The 17,600-nt window shown below is 38.3% G+C and overlaps 8 protein-coding genes across 10 annotated transcripts; 3 read left to right on the top strand and 5 right to left on the bottom strand.

Moving 5' to 3' along the window:
* Positions 1 to 75: 75 nt before the first annotated feature.
* Positions 76 to 3,387, bottom strand: LOC111518349 (enolase-phosphatase E1). 3 transcript variants are annotated; one of them, XM_023178145.2, is made up of 3 exons: positions 3,127 to 3,387; positions 2,579 to 3,070; positions 76 to 2,524 (listed from the first exon to the last, which is right to left on the bottom strand). In XM_023178145.2, exons 1-3 carry the CDS (start codon positions 3,268 to 3,270, stop codon positions 266 to 268), a joined length of 2,895 nt encoding a protein of 964 aa, XP_023033913.1. In that variant the 5' UTR covers positions 3,271 to 3,387; the 3' UTR covers positions 76 to 265. The 3 variants fall into 3 exon arrangements, with proteins under 3 accessions (XP_023033913.1, XP_023033914.1, XP_023033915.1); XM_023178146.2 differs by having other exon boundaries at positions 2,582 to 3,070; XM_023178147.2 differs by having other exon boundaries at positions 2,588 to 3,070; positions 3,127 to 3,386.
* A 278-nt stretch (positions 3,388 to 3,665) lies between these two features.
* Positions 3,666 to 5,496, bottom strand: LOC6646615 (transcription factor E2F2). The gene is made up of 5 exons (XM_002069240.4): positions 4,959 to 5,496; positions 4,789 to 4,898; positions 4,443 to 4,701; positions 4,022 to 4,364; positions 3,666 to 3,954 (listed from the first exon to the last, which is right to left on the bottom strand). The coding sequence occupies exons 1-5, from the start codon at positions 5,280 to 5,282 to the stop codon at positions 3,851 to 3,853; spliced, it is 1,140 nt and encodes a 379-aa protein (XP_002069276.1). The 5' UTR covers positions 5,283 to 5,496; the 3' UTR covers positions 3,666 to 3,850.
* Positions 5,497 to 6,487: 991 nt separating this feature from the next.
* LOC6646616 (M-phase phosphoprotein 6) lies at positions 6,488 to 7,148 on the top strand. The gene has a single exon (XM_002069241.4). It carries the CDS (start codon positions 6,592 to 6,594, stop codon positions 7,075 to 7,077), a length of 486 nt encoding a protein of 161 aa, XP_002069277.2. The 5' UTR covers positions 6,488 to 6,591; the 3' UTR covers positions 7,078 to 7,148.
* LOC6646617 (ubiquinone biosynthesis O-methyltransferase, mitochondrial) lies at positions 7,068 to 8,275 on the bottom strand. Its single transcript, XM_002069242.4, has 4 exons — positions 8,155 to 8,275; positions 7,942 to 8,100; positions 7,329 to 7,861; positions 7,068 to 7,264 (listed from the first exon to the last, which is right to left on the bottom strand). The coding sequence occupies exons 1-4, from the start codon at positions 8,184 to 8,186 to the stop codon at positions 7,149 to 7,151; spliced, it is 840 nt and encodes a 279-aa protein (XP_002069278.3). The 5' UTR covers positions 8,187 to 8,275; the 3' UTR covers positions 7,068 to 7,148.
* A 389-nt stretch (positions 8,276 to 8,664) lies between these two features.
* LOC6646618 (5'-3' exonuclease PLD3) lies at positions 8,665 to 10,479 on the top strand. The gene is made up of 2 exons (XM_002069243.4): positions 8,665 to 9,949; positions 10,012 to 10,479. Exons 1-2 carry the CDS (start codon positions 8,777 to 8,779, stop codon positions 10,270 to 10,272), a joined length of 1,434 nt encoding a protein of 477 aa, XP_002069279.2. The 5' UTR covers positions 8,665 to 8,776; the 3' UTR covers positions 10,273 to 10,479.
* Positions 10,480 to 11,272: 793 nt separating this feature from the next.
* On the bottom strand, positions 11,273 to 14,101 carry LOC6646619 (exonuclease mut-7 homolog). The gene is made up of 3 exons (XM_002069244.4): positions 13,213 to 14,101; positions 12,183 to 13,144; positions 11,273 to 12,037 (listed from the first exon to the last, which is right to left on the bottom strand). The coding sequence occupies exons 1-3, from the start codon at positions 13,992 to 13,994 to the stop codon at positions 11,883 to 11,885; spliced, it is 1,899 nt and encodes a 632-aa protein (XP_002069280.2). The 5' UTR covers positions 13,995 to 14,101; the 3' UTR covers positions 11,273 to 11,882.
* Positions 14,102 to 14,555: 454 nt separating this feature from the next.
* On the top strand, positions 14,556 to 17,069 carry LOC6646620 (nucleolar complex protein 2 homolog). The gene is made up of 2 exons (XM_002069245.4): positions 14,556 to 15,666; positions 15,731 to 17,069. Exons 1-2 carry the CDS (start codon positions 14,617 to 14,619, stop codon positions 16,994 to 16,996), a joined length of 2,316 nt encoding a protein of 771 aa, XP_002069281.4. The 5' UTR covers positions 14,556 to 14,616; the 3' UTR covers positions 16,997 to 17,069.
* On the bottom strand, positions 16,976 to 17,600 carry LOC6646605 (NADH dehydrogenase [ubiquinone] 1 alpha subcomplex assembly factor 2). The gene has a single exon (XM_002069246.4). The coding sequence runs from the start codon at positions 17,534 to 17,536 to the stop codon at positions 17,084 to 17,086; it is 453 nt and encodes a 150-aa protein (XP_002069282.1). The 5' UTR covers positions 17,537 to 17,600; the 3' UTR covers positions 16,976 to 17,083.

The raw sequence follows: 17,600 nt of genomic DNA, 5'->3' as shown, positions 1-17,600 counted from the left end.
AATAATCAGTAAATTAAAGAGCCTTAAATGAATTTATGTTAAAATTCGTTTATCATATTAATTAATATTAATTACTTAATTAATTACTTAATAATAACGCTAAAGTGAGTCAAACAGTTAATAAGGATTACAGAATTCATTTCTTCTTGAAAATTTAATAGAACATTTGAAAATGTGTACGAAAATAATCAGTAAATTAAAGAGCCTTAAATGAATTTATGTTATAATTCGTTTATCATATTGTTATCATTAATGATAATTGCTCTTATTTGGGTTTGTAATTATCTAAGGGGTGCCAAGTGGAGACTCCATTCGCTGCGGTATGCAGGTAGTCGACGGATAATATTCTAGCTCGATTCTTGCTAACACATTCATCATTAGTCGAACCATTTTGGCATTCACTACTATTAGGTTGCTGCTGCAATGTCTCAGACGTTGCTGTGATAGTCGTAGATTCTAGTTGCGAAGTGCCATCGCTGTTAGCTATCATTTTTAGCGTTTCAATAAGGGCCTTGTCATGGACTCCATCGACGCGTCGTAACAGCACCAACTGTAAAGCCAACTGCAATAATTCTCTCTTCATCAAGGCCGATTTTACAATAGCTGTCATAAAATCATTTGGCATGGGAAAGTGATGGGTCTTAAACAAATCCGTTAATTCTGTCGCATAATCTGACCAATTGGCCGACGACAAAATATTCAAAATGGCTTCGGTCAATTCTTTAAACTTAATTGCCTTGCTCGGCAACCAAAGATGTTGCATAATGCATTTCAGACCCTCGGCTTCCTTTCCAAATTGCTTAAAAGCCGTATAAAGGTGGAGCAAACAAGGGGCGATGAATTCTTTATACAGACGACAATCTACAATCGTTTGAAGTAAGCATCTAAACATGCGACGGTTGGCAAATATATCGGCAAAGTGCGTTATGTATTGTTGAAAAAGAACGCTGCTTTCTCTGATTGCCTCGTAGCTGGTGATCAACTCGCTCTCATCGAGACGCATTAGACGTCTGACGACTTCGGGAATGTTTGGAGCTTCATGATGACAATCCACTTTCTGGCAATCAAGGTCCAAATTTGGCCAACACTTGATGCCGAATATTCCAAGATTCGTGGCATTGTAATTGTCAGTGGATACACACGCTATATTATCATTAGTATTTGGCACTTGTGGCAGCCGATAGGGTGGAGCAAATACAGGACAATTAACGGATGGACGACGGGCAGCCAAGGCCTGGGCACGTTTTATATTAACTTCATCTTGTGGATTTTCAATTGGTTCCGGTTTTGCAGCTTCTGCAAGTGGTTCCAGATTTTTCGCAACTGCAACTGGTTTAGGTTTAGGTTTAGGTTTAATCTCGGACGCCTTATATAGGGATTGCATAACCTTTGGCTGCTCTTTTAGTTTCTGTAGATCTATTTTTTCCTTCTTTTCATCCTGCTGCTGGCACACTTTTTTTACTGCTGGTTCATCATTTATCAAATCTTCTAAGTCATAACAGGAGGCAGCCACTGACAGCACATCATCATCTTCGTAATCATAGCTTAGATCATTGTTTTCAGAGGCTTCCAGCTCCAATGGAGTCTTGTTTACTGTAGTTTCCTTTGATTTCAACGACGTTGCCAACTGATCCTCCAATAGGAATTCCTCCTTATTATGATTATGTATGTCTGATTCTGCTTTTAGTTCCAATAATGTACTATTATTAGATAACTGATTAATTAAAATGTTCTCAAAATTTGGCGGCTCATTTTGCTGTTCATCATAATGTCCCAATTCATTTAATGTGTCGTTATTTCCGCTTGATTCGAACACTAATGGCGGCATATCGTCAGTTAATGAATTAATTGCATCTATGCAATTTGGAATGTTTTTGTCTTGTTTTTCATTTAATTCATAATCCAATTTATCTGGCATTTCGGTATCGATATCCCGTAACCAGAGCTCTATTCCATTATCCACATGCATATCGAGTTGAGCGTTATCCCCATTCGTGAATATTTCAATTTCACTCACCAAATCATTTTCCAAGATTTCACATAAATCCATATTAACTTCCGTAATTGGAGTAGTCATTTCCAAAGCATCGTCTATTAAAAGCTCTTCAACTTCAATATCATTGGTTACACCTGCCGTATCATTATATTTCTGTTGTTTCGTTTGCAAATTCTTGTCGTCTGTAGTTGGAGCCAGATTATAGGTATGATCAAAGCGTATGGAAGTTAACATCAAAGGTGCGCCCACTTTTTGTTGCACCGAATCATTCAAATGGATAATTGGTCCATTCCTCTCAGCAATCTTTTTGCTGTCGCCTGACATTTTACGGGTATCCTTCTTTGGCATTTCTGTAGCTGGTGACAAATTAATTACCCCCGGTGGGCGTACTTGGGTAATTGGTCTGATCCTCTCAGCAATCTTTTTGCTGTCACCTGGCATCTTACGGGTATCCTTCTTCGGCAATTCTTTAGGTGGTGACAAATCAATTACCCCCGGTGCAATATGCGCTGCTTGCACTTCATCGATCTGTGGCAACAAAAGAAACTGGTTAAGTGACATTAATTCCAAAATTGAGCTTACAACTTTTACGGCAGAGTTCTTTGATTTCCGTTGCGCCACTGCTAAGCGCTGTGCTTTCATCTCCGCATTTTGCTCTATTCTCTTCTCTGCCACCAACGCATCCAAATTTGCCTTTCTGAACCGCTCCAATTCCTCGTCGACTGGCACACTCGCACGGAACCTTTCCTGACTCTTAGTAAATTTGGCAATCGTTTTAGCTGCTTCTGACATGTCACCATTTTGCGGCTCCGGAAGCCTGGCACTTTCTGAGGGACGACCAAGGCTCCGTTTAGCTTTGGGCACATGAGCAACGTGAGATTCTGTTGGCCTTTGTTCTTTATTGTTTGCACGTTTTTTCCAAACAGCCAAAGGTAGTGATTCTTCAGAATCATCGGAGTGTTCCTGATGATGGCTAAAACGACGCTTAGTTCCAGTCAACGCAGATCTCGATTTATTTTTTTCCGATGCTGGCGCCGCCACTAGACGCTTTCGTAGTGGTTCCATTAAATCTTCCTAAGATCAATAAATAAATTACTCATTGATGCACGCTCTGGAGTTTCTTCTCTTACCTTTTTCACCATTACTACGGATTCACAAGTGTCCCAACTCCTTAAGAACCTCTTATGAAACTTAAACAATTCCTCATCCGAGAAGATTCCACCACATTGGTATACCATTTCCTCCCACAGTGCTCTTTTTTCGCGTTCGCGCATTCTAAATATTTTCTGGATTTCCACAAAGAAAAGTTACAACAAATTTTTCAATACCACGTGAAGTATTTTTTCATAAGTTCCGTTAGTTTTCGCGCACAACCCTGGGCTTTTGGCTTCTTCGAATTAATCGATTATTGACTAATCGATTAGCAACCCTCTACTGAACATCGATTGTTTGTTTCCGCCAAAAGGAAATTTTTGTAGGTGACTTAAAAATGGGTTTTTTTTTATTTCAACATGCAATAGAAAAAAAGGATACAGTAACTGCAATATAAAAAAACATTTGGTTAAAATAAATTAACGATAAAAAATCCCCATTCCGGACTTTATTTAATCACTTTATACCTATTTTTCCATTTTATTTTACTAAATGAATTTTATAAGTTCAAAACTAATCCGACTTGTAAAGTGTTTTTATTGATTTGTCTGTTAATATAAGCAAACTTACACAGGGGATTAAACTAATTTTTATATAATTTCCTCAAACGAGGGAATTAAAAAATATGTAAAAATTGTACTAATCATAAATATTTGCACAACGCACGCGGCCGATCGATCAGTCGTTGTAAAGTCTTCGTCCTTAAGAACACTGAACGTCAAACAGTTCACAGATGCCTTCGTCGTTTTTCAAAACAAAATTGAAATCCTCCTGGGGTGGGTTCAATTGCACCAAGGGGGGATTTTCTAGAATAACAAGACAAAAGGGATATTAATTTGGAAAAATGATGTGCGTATACAATTTCCAACCCACCTAAATTTGGATCATCGGGATAAAACCTTCTCAGCGAATGGCCAGCCAAGTAATTTTGAAATATAATCTTCGCCGTTAATTCATTCTCTCGCAATTTCATCTCCTCCTTCATGTCGGGATTGCATGAGTACGTATGCTCATCCGTAATAACATTGCCAGTGCTAATGGCAGGACCAGTCTCGCTGGATCCTGATGATGAAGAAGGCGGTGGAGATGGCGAATCAAGGCATCGATAATCAAAGTACTCATTAGGATAATGCGGATTTGTAGTCGATTTCCCTTGATTGGTAACCAAGCGTATGTCAATTGTACTGCCATTGTCGAGCGAGACACGAAGTTCACTCTAAAGCCGCCGGAGTCAAAACATTTAGCTAAATTAATATTTACCTTTATAAAACAAAAAAAATAAATATTTTCTTACATTGCTTCTTTGGATTTCAACTTCCTCATCATAATTTGGTATGGTGAAAACTGAATTATCGCCATAAATGTTTAACAAATCATCTCGTGTTAAATAGGCATATGAACGATTTGTGGCATCTTGCATGACATAGCGCAAATTGCGTTGAGCATATTCCAGTTGTTCATCAAGCTCATCTTCCAGGGTTCTTAGTCGTTTGGTACGTTCACAGGCCAGGTTATATTCCTCCTTATCCTTGGCATCCCGAAAGCCGCCGCCACTAGAGCAAGTAACGAATGGCAAAAAATTAAAATTCAATTTAAAAATCGTACAAAATCCCAAAATTGCATGTCTTAAGATTGCTTACCGCCAGCGCACAACAGAACAATGACGGCCCTTATCAATTAAGCCAATGCCCTCTAAAACGTTGGTTATATCGTAAATGCGCCGTTTTTGGACATCCAAAATTTTGGTGGCCTGCTTTTCAAATAAATGAATTAAACAATTTAAAGACAGAATAATAATTTGATCGCTTGCCTCTTTCAGATCAATAGTGCCACCATTCGCCTTCATCAACTCCACAAATTTTTGAGTCAACAAAACCAACGAACCCACTGAACGTTGCTGGCCGGGCTGGGGCTGGCTCTGGGATTGGCTCAGTTTGATTTGCTGTTGCTGTCCCGTTGGTTGCTCATCTTCATCCTCCGGCTGGGTTATCTCAATCTGAAAGGTCTCGTACGAATTCACATCCATCGACTCATCAACATCCAAATCCCCATCTGCACGGCTTTGGCTGCTGCTGGTGGTGCTACTGTCCCTGTTTACGATTGTACCTGTACCCAAAGATTTGCGCTTATACATGGCTACGTTTTCAAATTCTTTTTGGAATTGTTTAATAGTTCTTCGGTTCAAAAAGGTTATGCTGATCGTTCCAATTGCAGTTTAAACCACTTATTGTTGAGCGATTTTTATAATAAATCACAATTAAATACAAATGTTGGCGCTTGAAGCACAATTTTCCGCCATTTATGTCACTTTTTTCATTCTCCCTATATTCTGACTTTTTGTCTAGTGTTGCAAAGCAACGCAATAATGAGTTGCATTTCGATTAAAATATTAGCCGAATATGTATAATTTTTAATAAAATCCTAGTCAAATTTTACAAACCACTTAGAGTTTCTAAAATTAAATATTAGGGTATTTAAATTATATTATTTTCTTAACGTTGACTGCAAAAAAACTGCATGAATTAGGTTTTTAAAATCATATCGATAGTCGTGAAATTTTCTGAAATCGTTTTGTAACACTGAATTGTATTATGTTAATTGAATATTTATTTATTTTGCTTGTTATTTACTTGACAACTTTTTCTTTTACTATGCCTGCGTTTAATTTTAATAAGGAAATAATATTATTGTCTTCGTCGTACAGCTTTCTCATTATATTAATTGACGATTGTTTTTGAATACCACGTTTTTCTTCATTGACAAGTGTGGCGCGCTACCCTGCCGCTACTTCATAGCGTGTCACGAAATATATTTATCTAACATTTTTATTTAGTAAATTACGTTGGTATAGACTATGGTTAATAACAAAGGAAAATACTTTTCAAATATTTATACTTGTACATACATATGTACATTGTACATGTAAGTTTTTGTGAAAGTCGTAAAAGTTCTTTCTTGGCACAGCCAAATATATTTATGTATCCAGACCATATATACTGATAGTTTTTGAAATTTCGGAATATGCTCGAATCCAAAGGTAAAGTCGACTGATCTTCGCGAAGAATTATAAAAACTCATTAACTTTAGCAATATTTAAAACAAATACTTCTTCCAAACTATCTGGCAAGACCAAAGAAGGTATTTCCAGAGACCATGAAAACAGCAAATAGATTATCATTACCTGAAAATATTTTATTGCTTTGTCGACGAAAAGCTTTTCAACAAAACCAATACAAGAAAATAAAAAATTATTTTTCGATTGTTTTTCTAAAACTCGAAATATTTTAAATCCGCCACCCAACTAAGCAATACTTTCCAACACAGCACACATTTTTCAACACAGATTTTAAATATTTTGTTTTGGTCGGCACATTCTATTCTCCATTGTGTGAAAAACGTGTCTGGAGCTGTTTTGTTTTTATTTAATTCTGCCAAAATCAAAAATGCCTTCTAAGGTGAAGCCTCGACTGTCCCGTGGCGTTCTGGACATGAAGTTCATGCAACGCACCAAAGTAAAAGTGGCCAAAGAAGACGATGACGAGCAAAGTCGTGCACTGTACTCCAATGAGATTAATGATAAGATGCTCAACTCCAATTCAAATTTCATAATTGAGACCAGTTATGCCATATGCGAAGAACTCATCGACGGACGTCTTAGTTTTCGTGGAATGAACCCCGAACTGGAACGTATTATGGAGCAAGAGAAAGCGGAAAAGGAGAGCACACTTAAGCCAGAACAGCCTAAAGATGTATCTGATCAGGACATGGCCAAAACATACTATGCCAACAAGGCTCCTAGTGCCAGCAGGACAATGCAGAAAAAGTTTAATTCAAAAAACGACAATAAGCGAAGACACCAGCAACAGCACCAACAGCAGAGGAAACCTCAGTTTAAAAAGCCCCGACAAGAGGATGACAATGACGATTAAGAAAATTAGTTCATTTCTACAAGAAAATAGTTATTTAGTATACATTTAATAAAACAAGCTCTTTAAAATTATTAAGTTTGTTTCACCGCCTGTAGGGCATAACACATTTGGGTCGAGTTAATCCAGCGCCAAGTATTTCTCCAGAAATCATAGGTACTACCGTTGATTAAAACAGTCTGGCAATTCACTAGGCCAAATAAATATATGTATCAGTTAATGTTTTTATATGAATTTGATGATATTTTCCTTACTTGTGTCCAGTATGCGCTGCACATCTAACGGCGAGATCATCTTGTCCCAATGATGCGTACCTTTAGGTGCTAAATTAAGCACATATTCTCCAATCAGAACACCGCCTATCCACATGGGTAAAGTTTTATTTATGGTGGTAATAAAAATCGACCCACCCGGCTTTAGTGAACGTACACAGGCCTCCAAGAGTCCAACCTTATCGTCCACATGCTCCAGTACCTCAGAAACAATGACCGCAGTATAGAATTCACCATGTGCTTTGGCATGTTGATCCACAGATTCAAGTCTATATTTCACTTTCGTTACCAGTTCTGGACTCGATTCATTTAAATGTTTGCACGCCCGTTGTATGAGTCTCTCACCCAAATCGATGCCAGTGATATCAGCACCTAAACGTCCTAGCTGCTCCGTTAACAGACCTCCGCCGCAACCAACTTCCAACATTTTCTGATCCTGTAGCACATTTGTGGTATTTATATAATCTGCATTAACTTGGCCACGCGCCACTAGGCCATCACGTATAAAGGGCACTCTATGAGACACATAAATATACATAATATGTAAATGGTAACTATTTTTCTAGCGTAAATGTTGCACACAAAAATTTCAAACCTTATTTCATTCAAGGCATGCAATGCTGCCATCGGACCACTGGGATTCCACCAATTTTCAGATTGGTTTTCGTGATGTCGCACTTCATTGTAGTCGGTAGTAGTGCTAGTAGTGGTAGTGCTGTTCCTTACCACGCGGCTGGCTAGATATTGACTTAACCTATTGTAATAAAACGAATAAATATTGAACCGTATAACTAAAAATTAAATTTACCTAGCCGGTGTAACCGATTTGTTAAAAAACATTTGCAGTTTTTGCTCCTTCCAAGAAAGATAAAGCACAGCTGACTTTGTTTTGGCTATTTTTATAGGGCTTAAAGCGAGAAAATAAAAACGAACCGCATCGACTTGTATATACCCTTAACAGCTGAAAAGTTATAATCTCAATAATTATCTCATTGTTATTAATTTGATTTTAATGACATTTTTGAGTAAATCCCTGATTAGAAATGATTTCATGCGTACTGTTACTTACTGTCGTGGGACAGGAATTGATCACCGAATAATTACACCTATACATATATGTCGCGGGACGGGAATTGATCAATGTTTATAGAATAAAACATCCAATGACTTTTACTTTTGAACGAGATGCGTTTAAATTTACGGCAGCGGTTGTTAAAGGCAAACTAGCGGCTGAGAGAGAGCGCCACATACATTTAGCCAACAGCAATGAAGTGCAAATTGTTGCCCATCTCTAATCGTGACACGATCGTTTGGCGTTATCATTCTTTGTTCATTGTTATTTAAGGGTTAACTCAAGGACTTGGTGCTGTTTCGCATCAACAGTAAGTTAACGGAATAGAACGAAGGAAAATTAGTTTTCTTTTCCCAAAATGCTGCCGTACAAGCATCTGAGTAATGCCGAGGAGAATCAGGAAGAGAATGGTGACCGACAAAGAGCCAAGGCTGCACATGCTCTACAAATGTTATGTTTATCGGTCTTTCTATTGCTTTTTCTGGGAGCCTCACTTTTTCAATCACCCACGCCGCCGCGACGAAACCATGAGCCAAAGTCGAAAGTTAAGCTTTTTTATAGTTGCGATATGCAATTAGTAGAAACAATCCCAATTGGCCTTAACTATACCCAAAACAATACTAGGCACATATCCACATTTGACGCATGGACTAAACTTTTGGACAATGCCACCTCAACAATAGACATTGGGTCATTCTATTGGACGTTAAGAGGTGAAGATACCGGCACTAATCATAGCAGCACTAAACAGGGTGAGGAGATCTTTAATCGTTTATTGTCCAATGGCGTAAATAGTGATATCACAAAGAGACTGAAAATCCGCATTGCCCAAAGTGAGCCTTCAAGTTTACCACCTAGCATGGACACCAAAATCCTGGTCAGCAATGGAGCTGCCGATGTTGTTTCCATAAACATGCCCAAGTACTTTGATGGCGGAGTTCTGCATACAAAGCTTTGGATTGTGGACGGTCAACATTTTTATCTAGGTAGTGCCAATATGGATTGGCGTGCGCTCACACAGGTCAAGGAGATGGGGATACTCGGTCAAAATTGTCCAGAATTAGCAGCCGATGTGAGTAAAATATTTGAGGCTTACTGGGTTTTGGGTTCTGAACAGCCAGACCAATTACCTTCTTGGAGTAGAAATTTGGACACTATATACAATATCGACTCTCCCATGAATGTGCAATTGAATGGAAATATTTCAATGCAAGCATTCATATCAGCTGCTCCGCCTTCTCTGGCACCGAAAAGCAGAACCAGTGACCTGGATGCTATAATTAATGTCATCGACAAAGCCGTATTGTTTGTAGATATTGCTGTCATGGATTATTATCCTTTAATTATTTACGAAAAAAGTAGACACTATTGGCCCTACATTGATGATGCTATTCGTCGGGCAGCTGTTGGAAGGGGCGTGACGGTGAGACTGCTTATCTCCTGGTGGAAGCATTCGAACCCCTCTGAGGATAAATATCTACGCTCATTACAAGAACTCACGTCGCCGAAGGAAAATATTACAATCGAAGTTGTAGGTCTAAGCGAAATCAAATTAACCGACGAATGGCTAATCCATTATTTCTTTTCATCTAGCGACGTTTCATTGTGCCCGTTGATCCGGATCAAGAATCCTTGCCCTTTACACGTGTCAATCACAACAAATATATGGTTACAGATCGAGCTGCATATATAGGTACTTCGAATTGGTCTGGCGACTATTTTATCAACACTGCTGGCATCGGCCTGACCCTAAGCGAGACACATTATACGGAAAGTGATCAGAATATTCGCCACGATTTGCAATCGGTTTTCGACCGGGATTGGAATAGTCCTTATGCTCATGAATTCAAATAAGGCATCAGGAATTATTTTTTTTACTTTCTATATCTTTCTATCCTTTTCACTTTTATATAGATCTCCAAAAGTTTTTATATATTTTATATTGATAAATTTTTGTAATGCCAAATAAATTTGAGCACGCTATACATATGTACACATGCATATAAATCATATGCATTGGATTAATTTTTACGAATAAAACTATTAACTTTTTTGAACATATCTACTGTCCAATTATTATGTGTCCCTCGAATCTTATCTTCAATACAGAATTTAAGAAAACAGTCTAGAGAGGCAATTGATTAAGAAATGGGTACAAATACTATTAAGCATAATGTTAGCGTAATTAGCATGTGAATGTCCTGTGAAAATTTGAAGTAAATCGGAATAAAACAGACAAAGATATAGCGCTTCAACTGATTGGCCTTCAGTGAAGCTGTTCGAGAATAAAAAACAGCATTTTACAAGTGGGTTTTTAAATTATTTTTTTTGTCTAGATTTCGACCTTTTTTTTAAGTTAATCAAAACTGGGCTTAAGCCGGCTTGAAGTCAATGAATCTTACTAATTTATAAGATTTTACATCATAGGCAGCACAAAAGGGGAGCAGGCTGTCTGTATAACTATTTTAAGAACCACCAAGTTCTATCATCAGCATTGACCTCAAGCCAGCTTAAGCCCAGTTGTGATTTTTTTTTTATAATTTAAAACTAGTTGAACTATTGGCCAAAAAACAATATTTTTGCTTTAAAACTGTGCCAAAAATGAAAAAAAGCCTAATTACTAGCCGATATCTTTTAAGCCCAATTAAATTTCTTTTTGTTCGGATGATCCTTTAACACAGTATCGTGCTCACCGCAAACCCGTTTTTTCAAGGAACGAACATGATAGATTTTATAGTCGTTGATTAATGATCAGATTCAAATACATGGTTATAATTCATATTGTATTGTATTTTTATCATATTTCATACAGTTTTTGATTTATTTGCCAGAAAATAGAGAATTAAAAATAAAATTAAATTGTTTGTAATTCAACTCTGGAAGAACAAAGTAAAATTTGCTTTTTAATTTCGACTAAAAGCATACTTCTTTTTAACAAAAATTTATAATTTTACATAGTAGCATAATAATTCATATATGTACGTCTACTTTTTTATATATATCAACAGCTTGGGTCTATACATACTTAATTCTAAACAGTGTCCAGCTACTATTACGGCTGTGCCGTAATTTCCATACCTTGCTAGTTTACGTTCTGAAGATCTGATCACAACATAATAGCAATAATCAGCTCATTGTCAAACGTTCCTAGCCGATTTAGATTAAATTCGTTGTGATCTTGGAAAAAAATGGAAATAAATTATTTTCAAATTCTGAGTTAGACAAGCATATCCAATTTGTATACGTTGAAAATCCAGAGATTCTACGACATAGTCGTACCAGTTGGAACGAAAAGTATAATTTCACTTCAAACTGATGGACTTCATTTATTGTGCATGTTGCAAGGGGTAATAAAAGCTTGTCCTTTGACTTTATTTTTCAGGTTTCAATTCAAATATTGCAACTTTTACTGTATACTTAGGATTGAATGTAAGGAAACGCTCAATCATGTTTAAACAATTGTGTTATTTGGCAAGGTTACCAAAGTTGCCGCCACCTCCTCCACCGCCACGTCTGATAAAATTATTGCTCGCAACGCTCTTTTCAAAAATGCTGTTAATAAAGGGCACACGATCAATCAAAATATTGTAAACGAGCATCAGGCATCGAGCATCGATGGCTACAACAATAAGAAATATAAAGAATTAGTCCCATTACAATAATAGTAAATGCAATCTACTTTTAAACATAACTGTGTAAGATTCGTCAGTCATTATTAAACCAATTTGAAAAGGCATTTCATTAACAAAATTGTTTTAACTCACCGGCATAAAGTATCTGTTCGCGCCTTAGCGGACGATTAGCCCAATTAGAGCACTGATTCGATTTATTGAGTTTCTTGCCCAGGCATAAAAGTGTGAGATCGGTGAGAGCTTCACCAACTTTATTGACATTGCCAAAAGGTAGCTCGACGCCATATTTTTGTTTTTTCAATTCCAGCCACACAGTTCGCAAATCGAGATAATGATGGGCCGTTTGAAGACGCAATTGAAGTGGCAGGGAGCGCTGAAGCATAGCCAAATCGCAAGTAATTGAGAATCCTACTTTTATTATATTTGTATTATTAAAAATATTTGCGCCCATTAAACGCCAATGTTCTGGTAGTATAGATTCGTGGGCCAAACAATCAATTAAATAGACCTGATTAGAAGTGGCTAATTGAAGCAAACAAAGCTGACTTGCTAGGCAAACATTTTGCATCCATTCGGAATCTAGATAGATGATATGTTCCTGCTGCAAGTGTTCCATCATGGCTTCGAATTGCTGTGCCGTGTCCACTATGATCAAGCAATTATCTGGCAAATCCATAGTCAGGTACATAGAAGGTTGCTCCTCCTCCTCTTCCGGTTCCGTCTCCTCCTTCTCGTCCTGCTTTTCAGCGATGGATTTAATTTCAAACGGACAATCGTGAGGCTTAATTTTAAAAACATTAATCCAATACAATGCCTCATTGTAGGCGTGTGCATTGGCCACATAAGACACAAATTCCACTTGAAGCGGATAGTCCTGGGCATGTACACTGACTAGTTCTCGATAGCTGGCCAAATTGATGCGCGATTTTTCGTACTCTCGGAACAGGTAATGTAAGTGGCTGCTGGTTTTTGTGAATTTATAATTTGGAATGAGGGCTTCATCGTAACCGTATTTTTTGGCCAGACGAGCCACTACTTTGGCCACTGGTCGGTAGCTTAGCACATTATGACAGATCTTCATATTCTTATATCGACTGTAGAATGAAATAATTTTGATATTGAAAATTCATGTTTAAACGAACGGCTGAACAGGTCAACTTACCCCAAGTGAGGCTCACACAGGTTCATCACCGATTTATTCTTGTGCAGAAGCGAATCGAGAAATTTAACAAATGGCAAACGTTGATTTGTTGCCTGGTCCAGGTACTCTTCAGCTAGTGGCAGCTTCTCCTGAGCTAATAGCGGAAATGCAATTTCCATCATATCAAACTCATGGGTTATATTCAAATTTATAGCCCATTGTGTCACCTCCTTGCAGTGCCCATTTGCGAGCATTTCCTTTAGTTTGGGCAAGAGTAAATCCCTAATCTCATACAAACGATACGCCTTTATAATGGACTGATTAAGAGAGAGAAGACCCGTTGTCGTTTTTATGAAATTAAATGCTATCATGCTGGTGTTGCGATCACATTGTTCGCTCAGATGTGGCAATTCCTCCTGCAGTTTACACGCTGTGTCCAGCACAAAGTGTGATAAACTCTTAGGTTTCACATGACTTGAATCGGGACAATTTGCAAAGATCTTTAAAGCCGTTAGTAGAGGCTCCCTGTCGGAAACTAGTGCTTTACTTAGATCCTTTGCCAAAAACGGCGACTTGCTCTTGCTGCACATATTCCATTTCTCTCGAAATGTATTAAAAAAGGAAAGCATCTCCCCATCCAGAGTGGCATCAAAGTCGAGACCATCGATGCCGGCCTGATGCGTTATATCCTCCAGTCGTTTGATCTTCAATTGTGACAAATAAAAGTCAAGTTCCTTTTCATCCGACTCATAGCCAGCAGGAATGGCGTTCAACATACATCTATTGCTGGCCTTCTTAGCCATATTGTTTCAACAGAGCCTCGAGAGCTTCCGAAAAGATATGAATAGTTGCGCTCTTGCCCTAGTCCAACTTAATATTAAAAATTGCTAAATAAGAACTTTAACAAAAATAAACTTATATTTTTGTTTCTTCTATTCTTCAATATAAAAATTTGGCGTTGTTGAACCCTGAAAAGGTTATGAAAAAATTGGGATGGACTTTCTAGTCGGGTAAGTTACCTAAACTTCAAAGATGAATAAAGTTTAAAAAACAAACAATCTTAAACTCAACCTTAAGTTTAAATAAAAGATAAAAACAAGCACGTGTGATTCGGATATTTGGGAAGATTGTTTTCCAAAATTAATATTTCCTCGCAACAAATTCAAATAAAAAAGTCAATTTGTAACCGTAGATGTGGGTGCTTCTGAGTAAAAATCTGATGCTTGATAATTTACATAGAATATACTATATATAGTGATATGATCTCAGAAAACAAACATATTTTCGTGTTTTAAGAAATTCGTGAATTTGAAAAATTTCCAACACTAATTATTCCATCACTGGGTGGCAGTATTCCATCGGTATGGCAACACTTTAAACACCGCACACGTGCATTTGTGTTTTGAATATAAAAATCTTCTGAAAATGAAGTTGGCATCGAAAAGAGAAAAAATGTTAAAAAAGCAGACGCCTAAAGGAGATGGCATTAAAAAGAAAAAAGTTGCTGCAATAGCTACAGACGAAAATGCGGGTAGAAAATTAATGAAAAAAAAGAAAAAGGAACAAACCTTGGTGACAACCAAAATCGCAAAATCAGGCAGAGTAAAGACAAAAAAAGAAGCCACATCGAAAAAACAGGGGATAGACAAAAAGGATTTGGAAAACCTCAAAGACATAGATCCCGAATTCTATGATTTTCTTAAGAAAAATGACAAGAAATTGCTTGACTTTAATTTGATGGATAGTGACGAAGACGATGACGATGATGAAACAGATGGAGGCGAAAAAGATGTGGATTCTGATGCGGAAGTTTCAGAGAATGAAAGCGAAGGAGAAAAGGACGATGAGAAATTCCACAGGCCAAGCCAAGATCTAGCTGTTGCCAGTGATGAAAGTGATTTCGAGGAGGATGCAGACCAGGATGATGACAATGCCACTGGCCCTCAAAAGATTACACTAAACCTTCTCCATCAATGGTCACAGCAATTAGCCCAACCGAATGTCTCCATCGATATTGTGCGTAAGGTAATACAAGCCTTTAATTCGGCCCTGGCCAGCATTTCATCCGATGGAGCAGATGACCAAAATGCCACTGCTTATAAGGTTTCGGGAGCAGCCGCTTTTAACGGCGTTATCCAGCTATGTGTCCTTCATCTTCAGCCAGCCATTCTGCGAGTTCTGGGAGTAAAGCCGCAAAGTTCGCTGCCACTGCACAAGCACAAGAAATGGGTAAAAGTAAGGGGCTGTTTGCGCTATTATCTGACCGACTTGATACGTCTTGTGGAGCAAATATCTAGTTCAAATATATTAAATGTTCTGCTCAAACATTTACATCAAATGGCTGGCATGGTTGCTCCATTCTCGTCGCTTGGCAAGACCATATTGAAACGTTTAATCGTTCTATGGGCTACTGGAGACGAAACAGTACGAGTTTTGGCATTTCTGTGCATATTGAAGATTACCAGGAAACAACAGGTGGGTCTTTTTGGATTTGCCCTTTAATATAAAGATTATAACAAATTATTTTATTTTCCTTCAGGCTACTATGCTAAATCATGTACTCAAAGCCATGTATCTAGCCTATGTCCGCAACTCCAAATTCGTCTCGCCCAACACTTTGCCGGGCATTAATTTTATGCGTCGCTCTCTGGTGGAGATGTTTGCCTTAGATCTAAATGTGACTTATCAGCATGCTTTCCTTTACATCCGCCAGTTGGCCATTCATCTGAGAAATGCGGTGATCCTAAAGAAAAAGGACAGTTTCCAGGCTGTATATAATTGGCAATTTATTAATTCATTGCGTATATGGGCCGATCTGTTGGGAGCTACCACAAATAAGCCGCAATTGCAGCCATTGGTTTATCCTTTGGTCACCATAACTATGGGTGTCATACGTCTAATACCCACAGCGCAATATTTCCCATTGCGCTTCCATTGTCTAGCGGCGCTTATTAACCTGACCAAGGAGACGCAAACGTATATACCAGTTCTACCATTGATTGTCGAGGTCCTCCGCAGCAACACCTTCAACCGCAAGCATACTTCTGTGTCCATGAAACCGTTACAATTCACCTGCCTGCTAAGGTTAAATAAATCCCAGCTGGCAGAAAATGGTTTTCGGGATGAGGTGATCGAGCAGGTGTGTGCCTTGCTCCTAGAATATTTAGCCCATGAGTCTGTGTCTCTGGCCTTTAGTGACTTAGTTGTGCCCGCCATAATGGCTATTAAAGCATATCTTAAGGAATGTCGCAATGCCAATTATGCAAGAAAGCTGAAACAGTTGGTTGATAAAATTCAAGAGACCGGACGCTTTATCGAGCAACAGCGTAGTAAGAGTGGCCTTAATTTGGATCTGAAGGATGCCAAGGCAATATCTGCCTGGGAACAGCAACTGAGAGTTAAACGGACACCTTTAGATATATATTACGCTAGCTGGCTAAAGACGCATGAAACAAAGAAGCGGCGTCAAGCGGCTCAAACAGATGAAATCAATGCAGACTATGATTTGCCACTAATGAAACGTCCTTTGGCAAAGACAGGAGTTCCTGTGCGAAATGAGCAAGGAGAAGTAGAGCTCTTCCCTTCGGATTCTGAAGAGGAACTAGATATACCCTATAATGCTGAGGAAGACGATGAGACAGAGGGAGTAGAAGAACCCAAACCTAAGAAATCGAAAACAAAGAAACCGAAAAAGTCCAAGGCATCAGTTTCTGAAATTACTCCCGTTGTAGATGATGGCGACGATTACGATGCTTCTGGAGCAGCCGTAGATATAGTCAAGGACTTGGATTTGAACGATTGGTAGAGGTAGAAGTAACCTATATAATTGTTAAACTTATCAATATAATTTACAAATGAAAAAACATTTTAACTGATTATTTGTGGCAAGTTTTCATTTCTCTGGAGGTTCCTTGCCAGGTATAAATTCGTACTCCTTGTATTTGGGGTATGTGCCAACGGTTTGACCCTCCACTTGTTTTGGTAATGCTTTGTCATCCTTCGCCTTTGCGTAAGTTGCCTCCAGTTCGGCAGCATTTCGTTTTTTCATGTCCATTATTTGTAGATTTTTTACCAGTTCTTCGCGTGTGGGGGGTTCCTCACGCCTACCACGTAGCCATGCCTCCCATTCGGCAGTCAGCTCCTGATCGAAGGCATCCTTGTCGGCCGGCTCGAACCATCGAGAGGCTTTGCGCTTCCCAATAGATGGATTTGCTGGTATCTCATAGTATTTGTTGCCAAAATAATCTTCGCCTATATAGTTGCCACGAAATTGACGCGGCCGCAGAGATTTCCAGAAATTTTGCCAAATAATACCAAGAATATCACGAGTTGGCTTTTGTGCCATTTTATTTTAAATAAAATATAAACTTCAAAATGACTTGGAGGTTGGAATTGATTTTTGTTATGAC

The sequence above is a fragment of the Drosophila willistoni genome (genome assembly GCF_018902025.1).
Source record: "Drosophila willistoni isolate 14030-0811.24 chromosome 2R unlocalized genomic scaffold, UCI_dwil_1.1 Seg167, whole genome shotgun sequence".
Classification (NCBI taxonomy): domain Eukaryota; kingdom Metazoa; phylum Arthropoda; class Insecta; order Diptera; family Drosophilidae; genus Drosophila; species Drosophila willistoni.
This window is presented reverse-complemented; position numbering and strand designations above follow the sequence as displayed.

What these genes read in the sequence shown, in the direction of transcription:
- LOC111518349 (XM_023178145.2), bottom strand. Translation starts at nt 3,270, where the DNA reads ATGCGCGAACGCGAAAAAAGAGCACTGTGGGAGGAAATGGTATACCAA. An exon ending in CCGTAGTAATGGTGAAAAAG is followed by an intron (nt 3,071 to 3,126) that starts GTAAGAGAAGAA and finishes TATTGATCTTAG; the next exon opens with GAAGATTTAATGGAACCACT. An exon ending in AGAACTCTGCCGTAAAAGTT is followed by an intron (nt 2,525 to 2,578) that starts GTAAGCTCAATT and finishes TTGTTGCCACAG; the next exon opens with ATCGATGAAGTGCAAGCAGC.
- LOC6646615 (XM_002069240.4), bottom strand. Translation starts at nt 5,282, where the DNA reads ATGTATAAGCGCAAATCTTTGGGTACAGGTACAATCGTAAACAGGGAC. An exon ending in GCACTATTGATCTGAAAGAG is followed by an intron (nt 4,899 to 4,958) that starts GCAAGCGATCAA and finishes TTTGAAAAGCAG; the next exon opens with GCCACCAAAATTTTGGATGT. An exon ending in TCCCGATGATCCAAATTTAG is followed by an intron (nt 3,955 to 4,021) that starts GTGGGTTGGAAA and finishes TTGTTATTCTAG; the next exon opens with AAAATCCCCCCTTGGTGCAA.
- LOC6646616 (XM_002069241.4), top strand. Translation starts at nt 6,592, where the DNA reads ATGCCTTCTAAGGTGAAGCCTCGACTGTCCCGTGGCGTTCTGGACATG.
- LOC6646617 (XM_002069242.4), bottom strand. Translation starts at nt 8,186, where the DNA reads ATGTTTTTTAACAAATCGGTTACACCGGCTAG. An exon ending in AAATCGGTTACACCGGCTAG is followed by an intron (nt 8,101 to 8,154) that starts GTAAATTTAATT and finishes TTATTACAATAG; the next exon opens with GTTAAGTCAATATCTAGCCA. An exon ending in CATGCCTTGAATGAAATAAG is followed by an intron (nt 7,862 to 7,941) that starts GTTTGAAATTTT and finishes TGTGTCTCATAG; the next exon opens with AGTGCCCTTTATACGTGATG.
- LOC6646618 (XM_002069243.4), top strand. Translation starts at nt 8,777, where the DNA reads ATGCTGCCGTACAAGCATCTGAGTAATGCCGAGGAGAATCAGGAAGAG. An exon ending in AAAATATTACAATCGAAGTT is followed by an intron (nt 9,950 to 10,011) that starts GTAGGTCTAAGC and finishes CTTTTCATCTAG; the next exon opens with CGACGTTTCATTGTGCCCGT.
- LOC6646619 (XM_002069244.4), bottom strand. Translation starts at nt 13,994, where the DNA reads ATGGCTAAGAAGGCCAGCAATAGATGTATGTTGAACGCCATTCCTGCT. An exon ending in CTGTGTGAGCCTCACTTGGG is followed by an intron (nt 13,145 to 13,212) that starts GTAAGTTGACCT and finishes TTCATTCTACAG; the next exon opens with TCGATATAAGAATATGAAGA. An exon ending in CGAACAGATACTTTATGCCG is followed by an intron (nt 12,038 to 12,182) that starts GTGAGTTAAAAC and finishes TTATTGTTGTAG; the next exon opens with CCATCGATGCTCGATGCCTG.
- LOC6646620 (XM_002069245.4), top strand. Translation starts at nt 14,617, where the DNA reads ATGAAGTTGGCATCGAAAAGAGAAAAAATGTTAAAAAAGCAGACGCCT. An exon ending in AGATTACCAGGAAACAACAG is followed by an intron (nt 15,667 to 15,730) that starts GTGGGTCTTTTT and finishes ATTTTCCTTCAG; the next exon opens with GCTACTATGCTAAATCATGT.
- LOC6646605 (XM_002069246.4), bottom strand. Translation starts at nt 17,536, where the DNA reads ATGGCACAAAAGCCAACTCGTGATATTCTTGGTATTATTTGGCAAAAT.